General features: G+C 44.8%; 1 protein-coding gene across 4 annotated transcripts in view; it reads left to right on the top strand.

Annotated features, from left to right (window-relative positions):
- Window positions 1-19,078, top strand: part of TP63 (tumor protein p63) — a 93,230-nt gene that overhangs the window by 63,713 nt on the left and 10,439 nt on the right. For 3 of the 4 annotated variants that reach the window (XM_065748502.1, XM_065748504.1, XM_065748505.1), the window contains 6 exons: window positions 9,894-10,080; window positions 11,741-11,856; window positions 12,177-12,286; window positions 13,171-13,307; window positions 14,100-14,182; window positions 15,087-15,223. In XM_065748502.1, the coding sequence (XP_065604574.1) occupies window positions 9,894-10,080; window positions 11,741-11,856; window positions 12,177-12,286; window positions 13,171-13,307; window positions 14,100-14,182; window positions 15,087-15,223 (770 nt within the window). The remainder of the gene's footprint in view (window positions 1-9,893; window positions 10,081-11,740; window positions 11,857-12,176; window positions 12,287-13,170; window positions 13,308-14,099; window positions 14,183-15,086; window positions 15,224-19,078) is intronic. The other variant, XM_065748503.1, reaches the window with a different exon arrangement.

The following is a 19,078-nucleotide window of genomic DNA, read 5'->3' as shown; positions in this document are numbered from 1 at the left end:
ATCTTGTCTGTCCTGGCCAGAAAAGCTTTGCTAGCTCTTTGCTTTAATTATCAATGAAATGCTCTGCAAGCAGGAGAACAATATTTGCATAGATGTAATTCTGGAAATTGAGCGTAATGTGATCAGGAAATGGGACAGGCCCTGGCTGTTATCATGGAAGAGACTTGTTGGTACCTGTATGTTGTTTCAAAAGTAATAAGATCTGACTCAGAAAAGTTTCCTGGACGTAAGTAAAGAAATCTCAGTGCCCTTTTGGCAAGGGACTCGCTCTAATCTTTCTGCAAGAGAACAGAAGAGATCTTCTGTAAATTCAGAAATCTATTCTGAAAGGATGCTGAGGATTTAGAGGCAAATGGTCTCTCACAAAGCAGAAAGGCAGGGGCGTGTGTGTGTGTGTTCAGGACTTTCTTTTTCTGAAATAGAAGCCAAGGAACAAGGTGCTTGTGTGTACTGCCAGTGAAATCTCAGCAGGAAGACATGATGCTACTTGCAAGGTATGCACAAGACAAGACCAGAGGCGCCGCAGAGCTTGATTATTGTCAAGGGCTCAGTTGGAACTTGCCTTTGCTCTTTGGCCTGCAGCGTTTATGTAGAAACTGGGGACGCTGCTGCATGCTTCCAAGCTTTGCCTTGATGAGTCCTGCCCACATCTTAGGCAGGGAGGAAAAAAGAAGTGGGGAGGGGAGCTAGGGGGAGCCTATGAAGTAAACAGGAAAATTACTCACCTTAATGATGCATTTCACTGGCATTGTTGCTTTGAGATTCTGTCAGTTTAATACTTTCTGTCTTTCCTCGATCGCCTCCCATAGGTGTGATTAATACCTTGGTTTATTAGAAGGATGAAGTGGAGGGACATCTGTACTTTCCTCCAGGTGGAATAAATGGAGAGAGAAGGTATAGTAAAGAGGGGACGAAAAGAGGGATCAACTTTTACATCTGAGCTGTTCAGTCTTTCTTAAGAGCACAAATACAAAAAAGCTCATAGACTTCAGTGGTAGCTCCTTTTTCCATCTGAGCATCACAGTTCTCAGCTAAGCCCCTCTGCATCCTGGGTAGTTACCAGCCCTGCTTTGTGGGTTGCAGCAGCCAGTTCTCTGCTCAAGGACCAGTGAGGGAGCAATTCTGCAGGTGGTCATAGCACAGCATTGAGGTAGGTATGTCCACCCCAGTCAGTAAACCATCTGTGTGGTCACTGACTTGCTCCAACTGCTCACTGTTTTAGAGTCAGAGGGTATCTTGCTCTGTGCTTAGTCCTGAAGGGTTCCTGTGGGTTCTACTGTAGGTAATGTAACCCATGTGTCATGGGGATGTTGTCAGATGAATACCTGATCCTCCATGTGGATTATCGGAGAAGGAGAAAGGAAGATTCTGTCACAGACGTGAAGAAAACTTTATAGATAAGAGAAGTGCAATTGTGTTGTAAGTAGCACTTGAGGGAGGCATGGAAAACACAAATCATACTTATGTGAACTTCTTCAGGTGTTTCTTGACCTCAAAGCAGAACACTAGAGCCCAAGTCAAGCAAAAAGTTATAGGAGAGAAAATATATCTGGAGTATGAGAGGTTAGAAGACACTAAACCTGCCTTTAGCTTTGACTCATCTGAATTTTCTCTCTTGTAGCTGCTCATCAGAAGGGAAGTGTGTAAAGATGACAGGATTGCAGCTCTGCAAATCATTCCTGAGTCTGCCGCTGACCCAGCTGAAATAATGGGTCTGTGATTGACATGTGAGTTCTGTCCTGTGCAACGTGCTTACCCTGTAGCATTTTGCGAGCAGGTCAGCCCTTTGATATGAGCCAGAATTTGGCTGGAACTCTGTCACCATTCTAGCAAAGTGTCCTTCTTTCTAGGGTGCTGAATGGTTGGTATAGAGTCTGGCATGGTGCCTGTTACCTCTGTGTCTGACTCGGCAAGAATGATGGCTTGAAATGTTGCTGATGGAAATGACTGTGTTGCCAGAACAACTTGGGTACTTTTTTCACTCATTGTCTCATCCAGCTTGGTTTTTCTTTGCTGTAACAGATGCTGTAATAATGATTTGTTTACCTTCCTCTGAGATACCCATGAAATCCCCTTATTTGTAGATGAGGGAACTAAGAAGCATCTTGAAGTTAATTTCAGATTTTCCTTGTACTCGGCATCATCCCCTTGATCTTCAGCTTGTGTGGAGCTGTTTAAACCTGTGGCTATATCCCATGCTGAGATCCTTATGCTGAGAGCCCAAAGCATAAGTCTACTCTGTAGAGGGCTCTAAGATTTGCTCTGCTTGTATGGGCCTCTTACAGCTTATTCATGTTAACAGAGCCAGGGTTTGGTGGTTAGTTGTTATTTTTTCTGTGTCACTCTGCTAGATGTTGGCATTTGTTGATCTTCAGGTGAATTTAGGTTTAGCATGAGAGGGCTTTCTACAGTGACTGTTTCTTAGTGCAGTAGTTTTGTCTGGTAGTCTGTATTTGCAATTCAGAAGTCACCAGGAGCTACTTAGATGTCAGCTTAAGAGGCTGAGTTAAGTACCATAAAAAGAGCCTGTGTCCAGTCCCACTTCTTGCAGTTGGGGAGGGCAGAGGAGAAGGAAAAGCCAAGACAGTGCACTTGAGACCTCCATTAGAGGCCTTATTTGCAAAAATGATCCTGAAGAAACTTTCTTCAAGGAAGGAACTACAATAGACTTGATGTTTTATTGATGGCTTGTAAATTGGCAGTGTTAATGTCAGTTAATTGGTAGAGTCTAAGAAAACAGCATCACAGGGATGTGCTAAGTCACGTTGTGATCCTATGGGAGTTGGTACAGCATTCAAAGCCAGTTAAGTTTGCAAAGCATGGTTGCTTTGTCCTGTTCCATTGCATCATGGGGAACTGTACTACAGTTGGGATAGTTTGGGTGTGTTTCCTTTACATAAACTTGCATTTACAAGCAGTTATCTGGAAACGTACCTCAGATTTTAGGCAATATGAAATAAGTTGCCCCTGCAGAAGCTACTTCGTTCAGTGTGAAAATACCTGTGCATTTTGTAACGTGGAATCCCACAGTCCTTGAGCACTTACTGGATGTAGGGAAGGATGTTCAGCATTGGCTTGCACTGTTGTTTTTTTGGGTTTTTTTTTTTTCAGCATGCTCGCTACTAATTTAGTCATTTCATAATTTTACCTCATTTGTGAAACTTCCTGTGCCAAGCAGCCTATCAGAAATGCAAATACTAGACATTATTAGCATCTGAAACTTGCTTGGTACTACTGAAGTTTCAGTTTAGAAACAGGCAGAGAAACTGGGTACAATACACAAGCAGAGTGTGAGCTGGGGTACATCAGAGGACTTCTCCCTGCAGTCATGTGGTGACTTGAGTTCTTAACGGAATTAATTTCAAGAAGATAATAAAAATTTAAAAAAAAAGGCAAAGAAGAGAATGAATGAAATCCAACTGCAGATACTTCCTTTACAGCCCTTGCTTTGCATGAAAAAGTATGTATGTTTCCAGTTTGCCTCTAGTTTTCCATCAAGTCTTTTCTTCTTAAGGCAAAGTACTTTTCAGTCCATTCTTATTTTTGTACATGAGAAAAAAAGTTCAATGTAAAAAAAAAAAGTTTTCAAGCCAAACCTTGAAATGTCTTCACTTATGGAAGAAGTCTGTAAATGCAAGAAATGACATGCAAAAGCCTTCAAATGTGAAAACATTTACAACTGGTTCATAGTTGGAAAAGTAGCAAGGGAAAGTATCAGTGTTACTCATTATTCTGGTTTTGATGCTTATATTAAGATGTAGAGAATACTTCCCAATCAACACTTTATGTAACAGTCTGTGGGGAGATGTTGAAGCATTCTCAGGAATGAATGGTTGACTTCTCCTGTAGGCAAGAGAATTCAGCTGATGCTCCAAACTCAGTATTTTGGGGGGATTTCAGCATGGTTCATGGTGCATGACCTTTGTATGTGAGTTTATCAGCTCCTTCAGCCCTCTCCTTGAGGACTGCTGTGTTGCTGGGGAAGGGAATTTGCGTGATGTTAATGGGACTTGGATGCAAGTGTAGTATGGAGTGGGGGGAGAAATGGAGGGGGCATGAGGAGCTGGTTTCCCTCTGGAAGTGGCGTTTAAGTCTTCTAGGCTCTCCTTTCACACTCCTAAGATCTGTTGCAGCCTCCTGGCAGGCTTTACCACTTGCCCAGCTCTGCTTCCCCGCTGCCCGCAGGGCTGTGTGCCAGGAGGGTGGCGGGGCCCCAGCCTGCTGAATCCTAAGCCGGAGGCTATGTTTCTCCATCCTCCTCCATTGCCACCCCTCCCCATTTCCACTTACCTAAGCAGGTCAACATATATCTATCTATTTCACTACGGTTTCCAAGCTGCCGTCAGCGTCCAGCCTGGCGCTGTACGCCCTGAAGCATCGCAGAGCTGCACTGACACGCTCCTTGCCACTTCTTTTTCCATTTTTCTGGTTTTTTTTTGTCTGTCCTGGCTGAGCACATGGGTCACGTTTTTCCCTTCCCCCCCTTGTCCCCTCTGTGCTGCCAGCCGGGGGACGCGGGGCCCACCTGCCTGATGTCAACATCTTGCAGGGCGAGGCTGGGGAGGAATGTGCCGCTCCCAGCCCGGCGCAGGTAATTAATCCCCACGACTGACAGGTGGCAACAGGCGGCCTTTGGCTGCGGCTCCTGAGGAAAAGCGCTTGGAGGAAAGATTTTAATAGCTCGTGAGCACCATTCGTGTGCGCGGGCCGTGCGACGGCAGGGCCAGGGAAGGGGCAGGGGAGCTCGAGGGGAAGATGAAGCTGAAGTCTGTGCACAGGCGGATTCCTGTGGGAGAGGTGCTGCCCCTCCCCGAGGTGGGGAAAAAAAGGGGGTGACTTGTTATTTCCTTCGCCTGGGGCAGAGGAATTTGGTAAAAGTCTTCAGAGCACTCCTGGTGCTGTCAGCATCCCCTCCTGCTCCAGTCCTCCCAGTTGTTGCATGGTGGGACTTCCCTCCGCTGGGGTTTGCTCACAGGTGCTTCTTGCTGGCCCAGCGTGAACTTAAATGTGGTGGATCTGGCATGGCGCCGACGGCTGTTGAACTCATCTATTGTGTCTATGGTTTGCACGTCTGCTAGTGGCAACCTGTGCGCTCTGCTCTGTGATGAAGTGGAAGACCTCAGCCCAGAGCAGCAACAAATCAGCTGAGCGTGCTGTGGACGAAGATCAGCTCCTGCACGAGTGGCTTTGCACCTGTATATACCTGCCCTCACTCCAGCTACTGTGAATTCAAAGTTTGATCGCTGTTTGTCGAAGCCAAACTATTTAAGGTGTACATGTAAATATTACTTTCTTTATTCAGATAGGTAAATTCCTTTCTCCCCACATTTTGTTCTAAATGAGTAAACCTTGGCCTGTTTTACACAGATTTTCTGCTTGTTTCATAACTCCTCATCTGTGCATACTTCAGCACAAGTAAACGCTGCTTTTCCATTCCTCTAACCTGTTATTTTTTTTCCTTTCTCAGAGTTAGTTTAAGGGAGAACTGCAGCTGAACGATGGCTTTGAAAATGTCAAATGAAATGAATCCGGTGTTTAACTGAGTTAACTAAAACGTGACTTCCTGAAAGAAGCTGGCAAAAGGTTTGAAAAACCTGTTGATCTGAGCAGAAGGGGCTCAGAGCTGTCACACTGTAAGCTGGCTTCTGGGATCACCTTCAAGTTGACATTCATCAGCATTTGCAGAGCTGGCTGAACCCCACTCCTTTTAAAGATTTAAGGGCTGTAATCCCCTGGCTAGATCAGAGGGTAAGGCAGATACTGGAGGTAGATTTCCCAAGTAGTGTCTGGGGGAATTTACCGCATCAGAGTTCTGGGGGGGGGGGATTGAATGCTCACTGAAAAGCCACAGCAGCTAGTGTTGCACACAGCTTTTACTTCCAGGAGACTTTTGTCCTTCCTAGTGAAAATTTTCCATTTGAGAAGTGAAAAAGTGTTTTGTTTTCTCCCTAAGACCCTTTGTTGACACACCTTTTGGAGAAGGGGCTCACTGAAAAATCAGACAGGTGTTGCCTGATGGTGGCTGGCGTGTGCATTGTGATACTGAATTACCAGCCACAGTGCCAAGAGAGAGTAATACAGTATGTCTGCACAGGCAGGTGGGGAGGGCAGGGCTGCAGGCGCTGGAATGTTTTTTTCTTTCCGTTTAAAACATATTATTAAGCAAAAAGCTAAATTCACTGTTGTCTTTAGCAGTCTCTTGAAGTCTGCTTATTTGGGCATGACGTGCAGCAATTGAACCCCGAAGAAAAGCCTGAGCCAAGCCCTTCCCCTCTCTCCTGAGTAGATAACGTGTTGCCAGGCTTCCTTCTTTTGTTTCAAATAACTTTTTGCTGTGTGTCTGGTAAAAGCAGTGTTCCCACTCCTCAGGCTGTTGGCACAGCTCTTATTCCTGATGCTAGGAAATGACTGTCACTAAATGACAGGCTTCTTGATATAGATCAGGTTCATTTTTAGTACTTTTTTTCCTTCTAATTACATTAATTTCCATACTCGGGCAAGTAACAGAAGCATATCGGTTAATAGTGATGCTTTAGATCTGTTAAATACTTGAAATGGAGGCAGTTAAATTGTATTTAGGGGAGAAATTCATTTATTGGCAATTTGCAGTCTGGACTAGTGCAAAATGTTGGCTCTGTTTGGATTAGTGACATCAGTGGTTTTTTTTTTAACGATCTTGTCCTTCCTCCCCAGGTACTGGCTTAAGGGTAGTGAATCCAACTTGGGACCCTACAATGGGAGTGACTGATCTCATGGTCTCATCTCTCATGCAGTGAGCACCTGTCAGCTCCTGTTGCAAAATGGTGGGCAGGGTGCCTGTCTCCTCCTGCCAGGTGGGGTGAGTTGGGGACCACTGGAGAGAGTGCTTGCAGGCATTCTCAGGATGCACACACAGCTCCTGCGTTGAGGGTTTTCTCATGCGTATTTGCTTTGAAATCTATATACAACATCCTGTCTTACTCTGTGGATATAGTGATTATCGCCGATCCAATGTGAAGTTGCTGTGACCTAGTTGTTTGCATCTATTTATGCCAGTGGATGATTGGGCATCAGTTTACCTGTGGTTACGGCAAAGTTGGCAGGATGAGAAACTGAAGCCCTTTACTGTCTGACAGCAGATACCCCATGGACAGATTTACACCAGTGTTAAATGACCGGCCACTTGACAGCTACAGGCTCGTGGGCCACTGTGCTGGGGTAGATGTGAAATCCATGCCAAGCTGTGATGTGCCGTGGCCCTGAGCTCTTTGCAACAGCCAGGAGGCACTAACTCTTGCAGGTAGTGACAGAAGGGTGCCACGGCCATCCTGTCTTGACTGTCTTTTTTCATGCATTGCTGTTGCTTACTTCCCTGTGCCCTGCTGCCTCCCAGAGCGGAGATGAGCATCATAACCCTTGGTGAGCTTCTGGTCACCCTCTTCCTCTGACATGCAGAGTTCACGTTGGCATTGTCTGGAGCTCCCAGGTCTAAAGGCTGACAAAGTCTGTGTTTTGGGAACATGCATCTTTATTGGAGAGGTCTTTTTGTTGTAACTCATTAGCTCTTGGCTGTTGTTTCTGTAAATGTGAAGCACAGGCCCTGTTCTTCCCCCCTGGTTGTAGCTGAAGGGCTCAAGCAGTTGAGCTGCTGAAGGGCAGATGGAGAGATCATTTCCTTTATTGGTAGAGGGGCCCACACAGTCTGATGTGGAGCCTCTGCATTTGTGCTGGGGTTGGGCACCCACCTCACCTGTCATTCTAAAAGCAGTTTAGATTTCCTGCTCCTTTGCAACTCCATTGAAAATATTAGACCTAAGATTACAACACGCTGCTGGTGTGCTGCTCTATTTATGCTTTCATTTTGGTCTTCTGCGTCCTGGGTGCGTGGCTCCTTCATGCTTCATTGTCATGAGGACATCCAAGCAATTAGGTGGCTTTTCAAGGTTTTCTGTGTATGCTTTCTACCTTTTCTTCCTTCTTCAAATATGAATCTTTTCCTGCTTCTGAGGTGAAAGGACAGCACAGTGAGCTCACTCTTACCTTTAGCAAGGAATTGCTTTTTAATTAAAAAACAATAAGGAATTTCAGGTTTTAAAAGATGTCTGATATAAATCACCATCTAGATCTGTTTCACAACTTTTTTTTTTTGTAATTGTTTGGCATGTTCCCCATTTCCGCGGGCTGAGTAAATCCTTTGTGGGTTTAATCTCTAGCCTGCAGGCACATAAAATGCATTGCACAATTTGGCCTTTGCATTTTAGAGAATCTTTTTCCTTGACTTAAATACCTGTAGCATCTCCCCTGCCATATGGCAGGGTGGTGTTGAGTGAGGAGGGAAGAGATGGCTTTTTAATTTTAATCCCCCCTCTCCTCCTCATTGTTTCCCCAGCTTTGGTTTTCCTGTTAGCAGTGCACACACTTTGAAATGCAAATAATCTCTGGATATCACTAGCTAATTCTCCTGTTGCCACGTCACCCACCGCCCACCCATCTGTGTGCTAGTTCTACCCATCCTAGCAGGGTGTATGGCCGACTTGTGTTCCTGACCTGCATGGACCTGTTGGTGCCACATTTTAACGGCTGGGACTTGGGCTGTATCAGCGATGGCTGCTAGAGACATTTTCCAGAAAACAGCCACCTTGGGGCTTTCACTTCTCTTTCTCTGCAAAAACCTAAGAGATGGAAGTGTGGAAATGCCAGCCATTCCTGTGGGTTATGTGGTTAGAGTTATTGAAGAGCTTGGCATTCACAGATGTCTGAACACGAAGAGAAAACTGAATGGCTCTGAAGTTGGGTACCAGTGAAAGCTGCGTTGCTTTGGAACAGCAGGAGAGGCTGGAGAGCCTCTTTCACAGGGGGCATATAGAAAAATGGGTTATGGTGGCAGCATGCTGAACCATCTAAGAGTTTCTTTGTGACTGTTCCTCTGAAATGCATATTTTTATTTCTTAGCTCTATCTTAGAGCTTCTAAACAGAAACCAATGGCTTCAGCCCATGCTGAAGTTAAATGTTTTGCTGAGTAAAGGTTTCTAGATGCAAACGCAGTTTGGGGATGTGCTGCGCCAGCACGTTAGTGCAAGAGCGTCCTAAAAGGGAATCTAATATGCTGTGAACTAGCACAGTGAGTAGGAGTGTCTTAGCTCAGGGTGTTCATTACATACACCCAGGATGGTGACTGTCTCAGTTTTGGAGCCAGCTCCTGAGTTGTGCTCTAGGTCCCATCATGGACCACGTCTTTTGGGGTGTTATACTCCTCAGAGCTTTGAGGTCTGTGTGCATGTTATTTCACCACTTCCCCCCTGCCTTGGTGAATATGATACTCAAGTTTAAAAGTGAGGAAACTGATACAGGTTACTCAGCATAGGTATGAGATATATTCTGAAAGATAAGATTTGGAACGACTCTCAGGCTGGTCAGGGTCTTGCTTTCAAATACTGTTAGGTTCCAGGCTTCGTGGTTTTTACTCCATTTTCAAAACCAGGAAGGCTTTTAACAAAACAGGATGAATCACTTTACATGTGTTGTTTCTAGTGCTTCCAGGATTACAGGGTGTTGTAAAATGAATGCTTTCCACTTGGTGGGTGATGTAAACACACCACCCCCTGACCCCCTCTTGCAGGAGATGCACATAGAAATAAAGATTGTATTTGATCATGTAATAGCACATTTCTTTTTGGACTTCCTTGTCTTTCGGAAAATTAGGTGTTAGCCTTATGTTCCACTGTTCTAAAACAAGTAAAGGTCTAAGATTGGTTTTATCACTTGTTTGGAAGCGTGGATGTTCTCTGAACGAAGGTAGTGCATGTGCAGTAGCTGGTGCATTCAGCATAAATCCATCTCCATCCTTCTGGTATGCTTCCACCTCTGAGTGACCATGCTGACTCTCTTGCTCTTTTTTCCTTCCCTCATTCAGTATTCCACTGAACTGAAGAAGCTGTACTGCCAGATTGCCAAGACATGTCCTATTCAGATCAAAGTGATGACCCCACCACCCCAGGGCGCTGTCATCCGGGCTATGCCAGTCTACAAGAAAGCAGAGCACGTCACCGAAGTGGTCAAACGCTGCCCGAACCACGAGCTGAGCCGGGAGTTCAATGAGGGTAAGAGGGCAGTGCTTTTGGTCGCAGTCCCTTTCCAAAGCTGCTTGGCTGGATGAGTGATCAGTTTAAGGGTTTTGCAGCAGTTTCGCTGCAAGTCTTTGGAAGCAGACCTCCTTGTGATGGTTCATACAGCTTTTTGCTCCCTGTGCTTAGCAGGAAGCATTGTCCTGTGCTTTAGTTATTCCTGTGCAAGCATGTCCTTGAGAAGAAAGTACAAAAATAAACCTCGTGCCTGTCCAGGTTGGATGGATGTCTGTCCCCATGGCAGGCAGTGCCCTTCTGGCAGCCTTTCTCCACTCTGCTTGTGCTCCCTCGGTGAGAAGCAGCTGTTTTTGTGCTCAGGAATGAGCTTCCATGTTGCTGGGGCAGGGATCTAGTAACAGGATGCAATATCATCTCCAGTCCTTAATCCACGCCTCAAAGACAAGAGGGGCTGTTTATCTCTAGCAGGATAACACTAAGTGCCAGCATCAACTGCAGGCAACCTTCCTGTACGCTTAAAATTATCAGTTCAGTAATTGTGTTTTAATCTTGATTCTTCTCATACGAGTGAAGTAGTAGCTGTTTCAAAAATGTCATGGGGCTTTCTGCAAGCTCACGAGCTGGCCTTCATTTTGCTGGGGCTGCATAAGTTCACATAAGTTCAGAAGAGCATCTGTTTTATTCTACGTGCGTTATTCACCTCCTACTGTAAAAAAAAAAAAAAAAAAGTGGTGTCAGTTAGCAGGATGTTTCAGGAGCTTAGATCCCTTGGCTGGGTACAGCATGGTCAGCTAGACAAGCATAAAAACAAGCAGGAACTTGGGATGTGAAAGTCAGCATGGTGTGAGATGGTTCTTTGAAATTGCCTCCTGTTAAAGTGCTGTTGATGGAATTTGAATATTATTTTGAGAGTTTATGCTTGGTTCAGTGACATTCCTTTAAGGAGGAGGTAATTTAAATGCTGAATCTGTATTCTGAAATAATTTATCTCAAAATATACTGCATTTTGAGTAAGAAATTAACAGTTAAATCACAAAATGAACTGGGAGGCAAATGAGTGGGGAGGGACTTTTCATAAGGGCATGCAGCAGTAGGACAAGGGGTAATGGTTTTAAACTGGAAGAAAGTAGGTTTAGGTTAGATATGAGAGAAATTATTTACTGTGAGGGTGGTGAGACTCTGGAGCAGGCTGCCCAGTGAGGTTGTGAATGCCCCTTCCCTGGAAGTGTTCAGGGCCAGGCTGCATGGAGCTTTGAGCAACCTGATCTAGAGGGAGGTGACCCTGCCTATGTTGAAACTAGATGACGTTAAGGCTCCCTTCCAATGCAAACCATTCTGTGAATTCTTTAGGTGAACCTCGAACAGGCTTCTTTCTTCAGAACTTAACTATGTTGTAGAAACACTAAAGAAAATCTGCAGAAAGGAAGGGGAACTTTTTGTTTTTTAATATTGGAAAGGGCCCTAGAAACATCATGTTCCCTGCCTCTGTTACCATAAGGAAACTTTTGTTGTGTGAAACTTTTGTTGTGTTCATCTGGCAGTTGAGAATTTCAGAAGAGATGTTTTAAGAGGCTTGCATGTGCTGTGATAGACCTCTGGGATGAAGTGTGCAAGTTCCCATTGGTTGGCAAGCCTTGCTGCTCTGCACTGAATAATATTTTTCTCCTTGTACTTGCAGGGCAGATCGCACCTCCTAGCCATCTGATCAGGGTGGAAGGAAACAGCCATGCCCAGTACGTGGAAGACCCCATCACTGGGAGACAGAGTGTGCTGGTCCCATATGAACCACCCCAGGTATGTTGTGAGCTCAGGGTTGGGGCATCCTGGCATGCAAAAGGGTTGGAGTTCAAACTGTAACTACAGGAAACAAGATCTTGTACATGCCCTGTCCGCATCACAATCCCTCTTAATCAGAAATGGGATTTTAAACATTCTCTTCATCCCTTGAGCGTATGAGTCCTTATTTTTTAATTTAAGGAACTCCTGTAGTGGGGAAGACTTGATGATAGCCTAGTTATTGTACAGCTGTGGGAGTGGGAAGGATTTTCAGAGGAACAGCTGGAAAAAGCAGAGCTTTCCATTCACCATCTCTTCTGCTCATCCTCTTCATCCAGGTTGGTACAGAGTTCACAACGGTCTTGTACAACTTCATGTGTAACAGTAGCTGTGTAGGAGGGATGAACCGTCGCCCAATTCTCATCATTGTCACGCTGGAAACCAGAGAGTAAGTAGTGCATCACAAATGTATTTTGCTTGTGAGATGGCCTTCTGCCTCTTCTTTTGCTCAGGGCAGTGTTGTAAAGTCCTTAGAGACATGTTTGATGTCATGAGCCATGGAACATTTTTAAATGTGGACAGGTAGGAATTGGCCAGTAACTGGATATTGACTGACACTTGGGAGGTTTGTTGGTCTGTGCATAGTCTAGTGTGAACCATTCAGGCTCTGTGCTTACATGCTCTTATGTGAAGTAGATAAGGGTGTTTTTGATGCAGATGGATAGTTTCAATACGTGGAAGAAGTTTCATCAGTATGTCTATCTCAATCTTCCTGCCGGATGTCCTGCTCTATGTCCACTCAGGAGAGTGCTTTCATGTCCTCTCTGATATTGTGAATCTCTCTGAAATTGCAAGAGAAGGTGGAGGCCAGTAGTTAGATTTACAGAAAATAAAACATCTAGTAATTATTCTAGCTGATCACGCTGGGTTTAAGTCATATTGAAGGTTGAATTTAATGATCTTGAAAATCTTTTTCAACCTAAATGATTCTATGATTCCTTTGGGTCTGACTGAGGTGTCATCCCTCCTGCATAGATTCTGTTTAGGGAGATCAAAATAATAGTGTGTGCCAGCATTTGGATCCGTGCAGTTAGATAATCTGAATCTGTTCACTTCTGTAACTTGTGTTGAATCCATGTGTTCTTTACTGTCTAGAATCTGTCTAAGATGAGCTACCAGGAGATGGGGCTCATTAATACTGGGCTAGAGGGAGTAAAGCAGGAGTAGATGCTAGCTTCTGATTTTGACCTGTTGTAAATTTGAAGGTGTGAGGGATGCTGATGGCCACTGTGTGAGCCACCAGTTGATGTCCTCTTCTACCTTTCTTCACAGTGGGCAAGTCTTGGGCCGCCGATGTTTTGAAGCTCGCATTTGTGCTTGCCCAGGCAGAGATCGCAAAGCAGATGAGGACAGCATCCGCAAACAGCAAGTCTCTGACAGCACAAAGAATGGTGATGGTACGAAACGCCGTAAGTAGCTGGCAGAGCTGGGCAGATTGCAGATCATGCTGTCAGCAGGTGCAATCCTGGCACTTGTGCTGTGGGTATGGAGCTGTCCTGTGCATGGGCTTGGAAGCAGGAGGGCATTAGATGTCTGTTCTCACTGGGTGAGCTGGCATTCACAAAATGTTTGACAATCTGTAGTAGTGTTACAAGCAGCACTGTTTGTTCTGACTGGATGGGAGTGACTGACATCTTCAGGGTGCCTGGATAGATCTGTAACCTCTTCCAAACTGCTTGTTTGGAACTGTGCTATTGTTCCCTGGTCCTTCTAGCAAGTGTCTTACCCAAATAAGAATCTAGATAAAGACTTTACATAAACTGTGTTGTGTGTCTGAGGTCCTGTGGCAAGTTGCCTTTGTGCTCCATGGAGTACAACATATACTCATCAGAAGTGCAAAAGACAGAAACTCAATTTTGGTTTCCCATGTGTGCTCAGTGATAACACTGGGTTACGTAGCAAAGAGGCAAATTTTAATGACAGACAAATTGGAGGTTTTCATTTCCACAGTGGGTTCTGCACGTTCACTTCATGTTGACATGCCACTGTGGGTTACTGATCTACCAGCGGCCCGTTGCAGGTTACAAAGCCAGGAGCTATGCACGCAGTTCTGGAGTGGTTCAGGCAGAGCCCCGTACAAACTGCTGCATGTTAACACCAGCCTTGTGCTTGATGTCTAACTCTTCTTTTTTTTTTTTATTTTTCCTTCGCTCTTTGTGTTCTGCTTTTGTGTAATAGGATGCTTTTTGGTTTTCTTCTAGCTTTTCGACAAGGAACTCATGGCATACAGATGACATCAATCAAAAAAAGACGTTCTCCAGATGATGAGCTCTTATACTTGCCAGTGAGTTCTCTTTTTGCTTTTACCCTGTGTTTAGTATCCTCCTTAGTGTATCGAAACAAGTCAGCTGCTTACCTAGACCTCTCATAGAACTGTGTTCAGTAGCTAGGGTGTTGTGATGTGGAATACTTTCCCTAGAGATGCATCTATTTCAAATGCACGTTCCAAACAAAGTTTGTAAAAAAAAAAAAATAAAATCTCATTAGCTGTTAATTGAGACTGGCTTGTGCTAAGCATATGAGAATATCCCAAGGGTAGGTTCACCATCTTGAAGACCACACTAGATTTCCTTCTCTGACGTTTCTGAGACTGTAGCACTTGAGTTTTCTATGGGGATTATGTGCTGAATCCTGCCTTCTTGTCGATAAGGTTGGTTGCTTCTGTGGCTTTTGTGCACTACCATTGTAGTGGAATGATAGAGGTCAAATACTCAGTATTAAGTGTAGGATCAGAAAAGGCAAGAAGTTTAATTGGCCGCTGAACTGTGTTCACCATAAGCCATGTTTAGCTGGGTAAATCACAAATGGCAGCCTTCCTGGGTGAGAAGGGAGATCTAAACTTGATGGCCAGATTCAGTAATCCATTTTTTCTTAAGCAGAAGTCAAAGTTCATCACCAGATTTTATTTGGACCAGAACATTGCCTTTGGTTGGTGTAGGTTTGTGTCAAGCTATATGACAATCCCAAGATGTTCAGTAGCCTGCAATGTCAGATTCAGCTCTTCAAGATTTATCTGATGTACATCTAGCACGAGGCTTGGTAGTTTTACTGCTTGAATGTTAAGTATAGGCAGTATTTGCATCCTGCTCCAATTGTTTACTTGACTATATCTACAGCTCATTTAAGTGGCAGTCACTTCAGATGCAGTCCCTTAAGGCTTTTCTTTTCACCCTTTTCCCATGATCTAGGTGAGGGGACGAGAAACCTATGAAATGTTACTGAAGATCAAAGAGTCCCTGGAACTTATGCAGTACCTTCCCCAGCACACAATTGAGACTTACCGGCAGCAGCAGCAACAGCAGCACCAGCACTTGCTCCAGAAGCAGTGAGTATGGGTGTGCTTGCAGTGACCACTGTAGTGGGGATGATGGGGAAGGAAGAGAGAGGAGAGAGACACAGAAGGCTTCTGCACAGGTGTTCATAGAGACGTGCTTAACCAGCAGCATGAAACTGCTTGTTGATCTCTTAATCAGAGCTGGTAGAAATCTACACCAGGAAGGAAAACTTCAGTGCCAGAACTTGAGAGAGTGAGCTTGAGATCCAGATTTTGCAATGGGACAAATGTGCATCTTTATTAAAGGCAGGTCCTCACTGCTTGCGAGTCCCTTTCTACCCGCTACACGTGTGAGACCAAACTGAGAAGCATAGGGTGGGCTGTGCTGTTTTCCCATCTTTATGGGGATGGCAGAGAACATGAAGCCCTCTCCACCCTTTCTCTGAGGAATCCACTGAAACATTTTGTGAAGAGCATGCAGAGCTGGGGCTGTGAGCCCCAGCCTGCCCATGTGCTTGAATACTGCTGCTGCACTTATTTGATGTTGTCGAAGAGCTGGCAGCTATGTTTTGATGGCACATAGATATTGTAAGCTCCTGAGCTGTAACATTGGACTCTGAAAATGGTGACTGGGAGTTAAGCAGTTAAGAATTGCTCTCTGACCAATGGGTACTTCAAATATGGGTTCTTTGGGGTTTTTAAAGTGTTTTAAAACGAAACAAAAGAAGTACTTTGTGACCGTCTCTCTGTGTTGTGCATGAGAAACTTTCCATCTGGGCAGATGCAGCCACTGTCTGAACTTGGCTAGCCGGGCTCTACCAGGATTACTTCAAGTGGTGTAAGTGGCAGGAGGACGGAGAGAAGAAGGGCCAATTAAGTGTCTGGTTTCCGTCTTCCCCTCTGCTCCTAATGCTTTACAGTTACAGAGACTGGGTGAGAGAATGAGTTCCCAGACAGACCCCAAGTGGTGTCATGCACAGGCCTTGCTTCACCTGCTGTATCGGGTGGCAGCACGAGGCTGGCCAGGCTGCAGGTGGCTGCTAGCGGTAGTGCTTAGCATCTTGTGCGTTCCTCCTGGTAAACTCACGCGTCAGGAGGCTGCGGGCATATCTCATTCCCTTGCAGAGGTTAGCACAAGGCCAAGACACCACATAAGTCCCATTTGAGCCTGTAGGGATTTATTTCAATGCCTTGGCCTTGTCTCGGGGCTTCTGCAATACCACGGCTTTGTGCCAGCTCTCTGCATATGTTCGCATTTCGACCTGTGTGTTTTCAGTGTCAGTTGGAGTCTTGAAGAGGAGTTATAGCCCTGTACTGAAATGGCTGGAGCATCCAGGGGCTCTGGGCAATTTGAGATACTTTTTAATAAAAATAAAATTCAGTCATCTGAGCTGTTTGTGTATATTATAACTTGTGTTTACTAGCTGCTAGGCATTGTGGCCTTTGTGCTCTCAGCTGCGTGTCTTCGAAGCTCCACCTGAACTACAGCCATTTCAGTTGAGAAATGATTGTGTAAGCAGAAATGGATGGCAGCAGATGACAGCTTTCATTTGGTGCTGACAGTTGCATGGCCATAATTACTGTTTTCATCCTTCTATCAATAGGATGGGTTCCTGGCAACTGAAGTTGGTATTTGTTACCTTTAAGACTAGCATGCGTGAGTCCCGCCATTTAATTTAATGAAACTTCTTTTGGCATGTCTCCTGGCACTTGTCCAGTTATACTCATTTTTCTCAGCTGCTGATTGTGCTGGGATATTGGGGAGACAGATTAACAGCTTTTAAGGATGCCGAGAACTGTGGGTGGGGGAGGAAAATTATCTTTCAGTGTTTGTCCAGAGCTACTGCAGTTATCTCTGCTGACAGCTTGCCATGAAATAGGGTCCTCTGTGCTGAAATGTACTCGCAAGCATTAGGTGCAGTTGGATTCTAGTGCTTTTGCCTCGATAATGTAGGGTGTGTATTAATTTCTGGAGGAATGTGTTGAGAGAAAAGGGAAATTTAGGCTGGAGAGACTCATAGATGTGATTATACACCCTCCCACCCCCCAAAATAAACAAACAAAACCCACAAAGTTCCAGATCTTGATGTAAGAACAGGGAGAGAAGGCACTTTGTAGGAGCTGGCTTGGTTAAGAGCAAATGTGAGTGCATGTGAGTGGGTTCAGCTAACCACATGTACATTTTCATCTTTCCTGAAGGTTAGGAAGAGCAAGAATAAGATTATTGTGGTAAAGGGTAATTAAAAAATCTGGCTTTTGGAAGTGCTGTATAATACGGATCAGCGTTGCATTTCACGTTCCAGCAATGCTGTCTTACAGTTCTGTAATAAAAAAAGACAAATCTGATGACTCTCAGCTTCCTGTCCCACAAGATGATCAAGAACACTGCGCTGTTCTGTGCTGTGCTGGACCGTATCTTTCTCTGTCTCATCTCCTCTCTCTGCTTGCTCCTTTGTGCATGGTTTTCTCTTATTTGTTCTTATTTACTGTTATGCCAAATACCTTCATGATCATAGGTGGGAAAGGTTGTTTGTTTCTTTTCTGATGTTTCTGTTCTGTTCTTCCTTCTTCGTGGACAAGTCATGTGAAGAGCAGCACACGTGTTTATGTAGAAGGCTTCCTTTTCATGGTTTTGCTGCTGGTGTTTAAAATCCTTGACCAGAAATTTTTTGCTTCCAAAGATATCAGAGCCCACACTTCTTACAGGGAGGGGAAGTTTTTTCTATCTTCTCCTGAAAAATGTATTCACCATCAGTGGAATTACTGGAAAACACTTTTTCATATTCAGTGAGACTTCCTGTGGTGGCTTTCACCCTGTTGTTTTCAGAACAGTCTATGTGAATTTGTCATTGCAAACTCCCTTCTAACATGCCAAGTCTTCCAATGCCTATCAAGGAGGTGGCTTCTTTATTCCAGCAGATGTTTCCTTTATATTAACAGCACTGCAGCCACCAAACCAGTGATGGCTTTTCAATCTAGTGAGCAGCACAGCTCATTACCTAAACGAGTTTACCTTGCAAGTGCTGAGCTATCCAGTGTCTGGTGTGCTCCAGCTTTGACAGGAACTGTTGCTCACCATGGCAAGGAGGAGGCTGATGGGGAAGGTATTCTGTTCTATGTACCCACAACTTAGTTATTATTGCTGTGAAAGATACAGTGGATTTCTGCATGGTTTGGTTTTGTAGTGCTGTGATTGCACATGCTGAGCTTCAGGCATTTGGATAGTGTCTTCAACTAGAGCATTACCAAGATGAAAGTAAGCAAGAAAAAGTGTGGGACTAGGTACATGAAGACATGCTGTGGTGACTCTGCTGGCACTGAGGGTTGGTGCATTTGCATCAAGTGGCAGCCCCAGGGACCCCTCAGCTTCAGTGCAGAGGGCCCTCTGTACCTGGGATGGAATCAGTACAGCCCATTCATGGTAGGCACCATCCTATCCCTAGCACCAGCTTCTGTTTTTTAACTAACTGAAGTTTGAAATGAACTGTTGCTTCTCTCACCCATCTGTCTGAGTGCTTTTTTTCTTCTCATATTTCTTCAGCTCATTTGAGATGTGCTGGGAACAGTATCAGGTATGGTTTGCACCCATGTGACTGGGATGCAGAAATTCGATTGCCATATCAAGTAGTTGTTTTTTCTTGCCAAGCACTCACACCTGGGGCTTTCCAACTTCCTAAATTTGCCTGTTGCATACCCTCACTGCATGTGTTAAGACATCAGTTTATCCCACTGTCAAGTCCATACTATGATCATGAAGGTAGAAAATGACTATTTCTCTCTTGCTGTCTGATGGAGGGTCCTGTACATTCATCTCTTCTTTTCTCTGGTTCCTTCTCTGCAGTCTCCTTTCGGCCTGCTTCAGGAGTGAACTCGTGGACTCAAGGAGAGACTCTCCCAAACAGACCG

Source organism: Cyrtonyx montezumae, unplaced genomic scaffold (genome assembly GCF_038088225.1).
Source record: "Cyrtonyx montezumae isolate F1298 unplaced genomic scaffold, pur_monq_1.0 scaffold_5, whole genome shotgun sequence".
Classification (NCBI taxonomy): domain Eukaryota; kingdom Metazoa; phylum Chordata; class Aves; order Galliformes; family Odontophoridae; genus Cyrtonyx; species Cyrtonyx montezumae.
The sequence above is the reverse complement of the archived record's forward strand: the minus strand, read 5'-3'. Positions and strand labels throughout refer to the sequence as shown.